This window comes from Odontomachus brunneus, unplaced genomic scaffold, assembly GCF_010583005.1.
Source record: "Odontomachus brunneus isolate Ranch 3 - 2012 unplaced genomic scaffold, Obru_v1 Obru_scaffold_196, whole genome shotgun sequence".
Lineage (NCBI taxonomy): Eukaryota > Metazoa > Arthropoda > Insecta > Hymenoptera > Formicidae > Odontomachus > Odontomachus brunneus.
The window spans coordinates 157,577-164,531 of record NW_022639646.1 but is presented as its reverse complement, the minus strand read 5'-3'; the positions used below and the strand labels follow the sequence as shown (position 1 = coordinate 164,531).

Below are 6,955 nucleotides of genomic sequence, written 5' to 3'. Positions count from 1 at the left end.
AGAGAGAGAGAGAGAGAGAGAGAGAGAGAGAGAGAGAGAGAGAGATTACCTGAATAATATTCTATCATATAATTTCTCCAAGATATATTTCAGCATAGTCTTTCTTTTCACATATTTTTTTATCATCAAACGATAATGTTCCGCAAGCCTTTTATATCCCATCAACTTGTTCATCGATTCATTTGACATAAGCAAATAATACGTGACATTATTATTACAAACCAAGTATGTTAACATTTCTGGATCCCGAGTAAAAATGCATTCGTTTACCTTCTGCTGCCAGAAGCTGTTGTTCAATGTCAACATACAATATACCCACTTTTTCCCCCATGGTAATTTCCTATTACATTGCAAAGACGCATATTATATAAAACGCTTTTAACATATAACTACAATAATATTATTGGGAATGGATTATAAATAGTAACAAACAATATCTCCCTCCCCTCCCTGTTTACGAGAATCAGTAGTACATTTATAAAATTTTAACGTCTACTCACTTTATCGATTCTTCATTCTTTACATATGCATATTTTATAAAGTTTTTATTGTCACTTGTAAGAATGGTGAAATTTACTCTCATTTGATAGAATGCAAGTGTTATATGTTGATAAAAACGCATGTCCACAATTAGTACTCTTCCACAATAACAATATGCGTATGATTTATAAATTACATTTTTCTTGTTTTTCTTTTCTAATTGAAATTTCATCGTGCTTAGATCCATATTTATTTCGTAATCATACAGAATTATGACTTTAATTGATACACGAACACAGATCAAATTTTGCATTGCAAAACATGCAACGCGATTTTATATAGAATTTGATCATTTAATGGCATCATTTTCTCGAAAGAGTCATGAAGAAAAACGAGAAACTTAATAATTTATCTTTGAGCCATTGTAAACTTTTAGCAGGCACTTTATGGAAACTTTAAAAGTAATGTGCTCATTTCAACTTAGATATCTGCAACGGAAATTTATTTATTAACTGAGAGCGAAATGATGTACAGAAAAATTCGCAATGCAGTATCATTGTAATGTAATTTCGTCTTTCATGTAATATAGATAAAAGAACAAGAAATTATATGTGTGTTGTTGGTTATAGAAATATATATGTGCATGTATACAATTATTCTATATATACATATATAGTAAAGATGATCCAAAGGTAAGTTACCATTTCAAATTTACATTTCAAACTTATATTTAAAATTTACTAAGGTTCTGGTGCAATCTGCGAAAAGAATTTTAAACATACCTTTAAAAGAAATCTTTTCATCTTTAAAAAAAATTAAGACTTTAAAATCAGTAACTTTTAGATCATCCTGTATTTATCGTTATATATGTATTATATATACACGTTATTTACTTTGACAAAACAAACAATCATCTTAACATCTTGTTATTCGAAACGAGTAAACAACAACTTAGAGAAAGTACGAAATAATGATAACGGAAATGTTTTTGTTTTTTAAAGAGTATTTGAATACTTGGAAGGTTAAACACCCGGAACAACGCGAAAACACAAAGGCACAATGTATCGCATATTTTATACAAAAATCAAACAATTTAAAAAATAACGCTTCCAGATTACTTCTATAGATATAATGGATAATAGATATAATAGATATTAGACGGATAATAGATATAATAGATATTAGATGGATAATAGATATAATAGATATTTGGCGCACGACGAAGACATTCTTTTGCGGAAGTGAAAAAAAGAACGGATTAATCGTTTGCAATTAAATATGCGGTAACAGACAACAATTATTTTGTATCTTAACCGTTTAAGTTAAAATAATAGTTGGAAATAGAGTATAAAAAATCACCAGCTCAATGTACAGAGTCAGATATCACAAACAGTGCACTTCAACACGCCAGATCGATGATAAAAAAAATATAAACGACAATTTAGATCTAAGGAAAGTTCTAACGAATACAGCCTTCTCCATCGTAATCAAATAATTATACTTTCCGCTTCTGGAGTCTCATTTTATACATTGAACTCTGATGGATATATTGGTGGAGGCTGGGAGAATAAATAACAGTTTCTATGTCTTACCTTTTCGAGAAGTCACGGCAAACTAAGAACAATGTCAAAACTTCTTATGTCCATATATATAACTATAAATGTTAGATAATATGATCAAGTTACAGTGTGGTCGCAATGTGATATCTCCTATAAGTAGATACATTCGTGCAAACAGACCAAACAACTCTCCAAATAACTAATATACAATAAACACTTATCCAAAAAAGTTACTTTCGTAATATTATATATACACTTTAGTCCCTCAATATTTACTTTATACAGTCCAACTTACTTTCATAGGAAAGGAAAGAAGAAGGAAAAAGTGTGTATGCAAAAATGTAACATAGTTGATGGTACTGACAGTAATAACAGTATCAATTTTTAACACATTACTAACCGATCGAGTAGATCTACACGTTTCACGATGGATTATTGCAGCCTGATTTCTCGATGATATAAAAAAAAAAACACGACTGGTTCTCAGATTTTATAGTATTTTGACTCCTATAAATTACACAGTTACATAAAAGTTTAAATGGCAGTATTTTATTGCGACTCGTAAAAGAATAGGCGACACTCAAAGCCTAGAGAAGTGCAATTCATACGATTAATAATGTAATAAGGAGTTTGGAATAGCTTACAATTTTTTTTCTGCGATTTCTAAAATTTGCTACTTTATACATCTCGCGGAAAGAAGGTACACATTTCTTATCTCATTTACTACAAATATCACTATAAATCTGCAATATCGTAAAGTGAGTGTTACGAGTATCGTTTATTCGACAAATACGATCAAAGCAACTAGAAAGTCTTTATCTTAAATATTATACCAAGTCAACTTTGGTCAATAAAAAGTTTTTTATTTATTTATCGATGAATTCGATGGATCATGACAATCGCTGCTTAAAATAGCAATATTAGGCGAATGATATAAATATATATATAACCATATTTATGCAATTTATTTAATATTAAATATTTGACAAAACTATGTGTTCCATAGGATACTTAATTGATATTGAAAATGTTCTCTTTTTTCAGATTTGCCCCAGCATGGAAACACCCTTCGGGCCATAGTCGGACTCGGTAAGTTTATGAAAAAACACGATTCGATTATATTATAATGATAAATTTCCAATCAACCAATATTATAAAAGCGATTCGATAATGATAAATTTTCAATCAACCAATATTATAAAAGCATTAGAAATTCCAAAACGTTCGCGAATGTGACTTAAAAAATGCCTCTCCTTACTGAAACATTATTTCATTACGCTTTGGAGAGGACGTAGTTTTTACAATGCTTCCGACTTATGAAAGCGACAATATTGAATAATAATAAATAATAAACTGTGACAGAAAATACAAATTTTGGACGCAAAATCACACTATAAAATATATCATAATGAGAGCACACGATGATCAACAGTTAACGAAATCTACTCAGAATTAGCCAAAAGAAGAAGGGCATTAGACAATAATAACGTTTTAAACCTTATGTATTTTTACAAACTCGACAAAAATTATTCTATTATTATTATTTAACTGAGATATTTTCTACTACCCATTGTTATTCTCCTGACCTTGAATCTTCAGCAGTGTGTGCTAAAAGCACCGTCCATTTGTCAAGCAAAATAGAATTAGTATTTCAAGAATATTAATATCAGTGCTTAGATCACAAAATTTTTTTATTTTATCCATAATGGCATTGCATATTAAATAATAATAACAAACTTATTATAAAATATACACATATTTACTTATAATACGAAAAAGAAACACAGACATATACAATTTCGGCTACAAATGATGTAACACATTCATACAGTCATAAAAAATATATATTATATAAAATATGTACATTATATATATACATAGTCAGAATTTATATATATTTATATACATGTATTTCGTAGTTTTATATGTATATATGAATATGTAATCGATATATGTATATATATATAAATAAATAGATGGAAACATATTACACGCACAATCTTCAGAAGATTAATCTTAAAAGTAATGAAATAATTTGGACAAATATAGACATAATAAATTATCTTATTTATAAGTATGTCGTGAATTCGCATGTCGCCTCGACTAAGTTGATGTTTTTGATCTTATCTATTTTAAAAAAAATACTTATTTGTAAGAGAATGTATTTCTTGCTTTCGTGCCTTTACTAACTGCTCGAATATCCTTCTCTCTGGTGCCATACTCTCCGGAACGTCTTTTAAATATTTTCCCGCCTATAACAAATAATTCTTACATGTATTGCCAATTATAAATAATACATAAGTAAAGTATAATAAAAAATCGCAGATTCTACAATAAATCACATTTAATTAATCATAAAACGAATGATCATATATCGCATATTAGAGAACATTTAGAATGAATAAGCAGAAGTAAAAACTAAAATAGAGAGGATGTAATCGCAAAATTTACCATTTGCAATTTGGTAGGAGGGAGACTTAATATGATATCACCCCATAGCGTTGTTGCATTGCTTATTCCAAAGAATCTGTAAATTTAATGAATTTAATAACATAAAACACTTATCATAAATAGATACAATTTACTCCGACTATTGCAAACTATGACTGTAATTCAAAAGAGATTACCTTTTTAATATACTTTCAATATTCTGCAAAACGTATCGTAACACGTCATTTTTTCCCAAGTGCCTTTTTAGAGTGGAACGGAAATGTTCAGTGAGTTTCTCGTCATCCATCACTTTAAATACATTGTCGTCTTTTGTAAGCACACTTATATAATATGTCACGAGAATGCTATGATCAGTACAAGCCAAATATTTGAATACATCTGTTTCATTATTTTTAAAGAATCCAGTCATCAATGCATGCCAACCCTGTATATGTAATTGCTTCATACCCATACAATATACCCAGTCCTTCCACCATGGTAAAATTCTAAGAAAAACAAAATAAATGAAAGCTTTTACCAAAATTGAATTCATTATATTATCCCTCGACTAGTGGAGCGATCTCGAGAGACAACAGCAAATGCGTTTTCAAATATATTGTAAAGAAAATCACACTCACTCCGTAGAATTTGTAACTTTTGCTTGCAATTGAGCAGTAGCGGCTTTTAAACACTCTTTAAGGCCGAATTTGCAGGCCCACCGTGCTGCTAATAACCTCAACGATTTCGTCATCTCATCATCCCCAGGAAATTCTTTATATCCTATATTCTTAAGAAGACTATCCAAATTTTCCAATATGGATGCCTGAAAGAATATTAAGTGTATAATATTAAGTTACTAAAACAATTCATGCGAAAATGCGCACTCTTCTAAGAATATTTTTATTTTTTTTGTTATGGGAATTTCATATTCACGCATTCCTAAAACATCTCCGTCATCTAGTAACACCGTAAAGCCGAAAGTGTTTGCTTCTTAACTTATCTGGTAGAATTTGCTACTACTTACTTTGAAATATCTACCTACTGGAAGCTCCAAATAAGAGGACATGTGCGATAAAATGTTGAACATGGGATACCAAGGTATATAATGCGTTTCTCGCCTTAGATATTTAATAAGATTTAAAAACGTAGAAAGAGGAAGTTTGCCTTCCATTACAAAATAGTACGCATCATCGATGAGTTGAGCTCGATTCTGCATAGGTATAGCTTTGTAATCCTCATACAGCAGAAAACTCGCGATCCTCTGCCAAAGCGTAACTTCATAATTGACGCGATAGTATCCTGCCATATCATATATTACTCTTATTAATTTGTTTAACACATTCAATCGTGTTTGCTAAAAAATATTTGGAAATATTTGGACTTCTAACTCTTCTGGATTTTTAATGTATTGCTTTGAGTCATAAGTAATGTCTTTTTCTTTGGTAAATTTTGAAATATTTTTTTAAGCAGCTATTGATTGAAAGATTTCAAGTTTATTTATGGTTTTTCGTATAAATTTTAGTTCAGCTTCCACTTCTGCGACAACAGCATCTTTTAAATTATATGTTTGTCAAGAGTGGAGCTTATCATCAAGATTGAAATTCTTGTTAAAATCTTGAAAGCTGAACCAACACTGATATTTTTTAAATGTTTAGAACTTCACTACTTTGCATGCTATGAATATTGCTTGTCACATTAATTGTAGTGTTACTTTTTGTAACTTCACAGTAACATTGCGTACCGTAAATGTTTTCCCGAAAAATTCAGTTCCCGTTAAATTGACGCTAATAACTTAACTTCGCTGAAATAACCAAGAAACGCATTAAACGCACAATTGGCAAACTCGTAATGTGAACAATAAAGTAGCGATCGAATAAGCCGACGCACTGTACAAGTTGTACTGTAGTACTTGGAAAAACAATATTACTTATGTATATCCTTTATTGTTCCCCAGTACAATATTACTTACGACATAACCCAATAAATGAATTATATTATCATAACTATCGCGTATTGTAGCAACAAAAATATTACAACTGCATCAATTAATACGTACCAATTTGTTGTAAATTGACTATGACGAAATTGATATCAGGAAGTCCAGGGAAGACATTAATTCCGGGACATTGCATCCAAGTAATATCCGAAATACTGTTAGAATCTAGATTTGATTGAGTGTAAATACTTATAGGTATATGCCACTTGGTGTCGTTCTCACAAGATGCTTTAATACGGGTTGTATTATAATCACAAGAAACGTTCAACTCAGGATAATGTCTTTGCCGTAACCAACCATCCATTGTATCTGATATATTAAAGGATGCTTCGCTTTTTATATCGTAGGTATCTTGTAGGATCTTCCAAAAGTTCTCATTCAAGGGAGATATGCTAAATTGTTAAGATTGGAAATTAACAACAAAACGAATCAGTCGTCAATATATATATATATATATATATATATATATATATATATATATATATATATA

At 30.0% G+C, this 6,955-nt stretch overlaps 2 protein-coding genes and 1 long non-coding RNA gene across 7 annotated transcripts in view; 1 reads left to right on the top strand and 2 right to left on the bottom strand.

Moving 5' to 3' along the window:
* LOC116851928 overlaps positions 1-2,221 on the bottom strand; it is a 3,147-nt gene extending 926 nt beyond the window's left edge. The window contains exons 1-4 of one of the 3 annotated variants that reach the window (XM_032831861.1): positions 2,073-2,221; positions 501-968; positions 271-340; positions 50-165 (exon numbers count right to left, since the gene is read on the bottom strand). In XM_032831861.1, the coding sequence (XP_032687752.1) occupies positions 50-165; positions 271-340; positions 501-793 (479 nt within the window). In that variant the 5' untranslated portion in view covers positions 794-968; positions 2,073-2,221. Of the gene's footprint in view, positions 1-49; positions 341-500; positions 969-1,839; positions 1,989-2,072 lie in introns of those variants that run through there. The other 2 variants (XM_032831859.1, XM_032831860.1) reach the window with 2 other exon arrangements.
* Positions 2,222-2,351: 130 nt separating this feature from the next.
* LOC116851933 lies at positions 2,352-3,502 on the top strand. The gene is made up of 3 exons (XR_004379670.1): positions 2,352-2,739; positions 3,084-3,128; positions 3,402-3,502. It is a non-coding gene; the product is annotated as an uncharacterized LOC116851933 (long non-coding RNA).
* Positions 3,503-3,712: 210 nt separating this feature from the next.
* The window catches only part of LOC116851894 (aminopeptidase N-like), a 7,601-nt gene continuing 4,358 nt past the window's right edge, over positions 3,713-6,955 (bottom strand). For all 3 annotated transcript variants that reach the window (XM_032831787.1, XM_032831785.1, XM_032831784.1), the window contains exons 7-12: positions 6,526-6,857; positions 5,494-5,768; positions 5,108-5,292; positions 4,667-4,975; positions 4,491-4,566; positions 3,713-4,291 (exon numbers count right to left, since the gene is read on the bottom strand). In XM_032831787.1, coding sequence (XP_032687678.1) covers positions 4,172-4,291; positions 4,491-4,566; positions 4,667-4,975; positions 5,108-5,292; positions 5,494-5,768; positions 6,526-6,857 — 1,297 coding nt within the window. In that variant the 3' untranslated portion in view covers positions 3,713-4,171. The remainder of the gene's footprint in view (positions 4,292-4,490; positions 4,567-4,666; positions 4,976-5,107; positions 5,293-5,493; positions 5,769-6,525; positions 6,858-6,955) is intronic.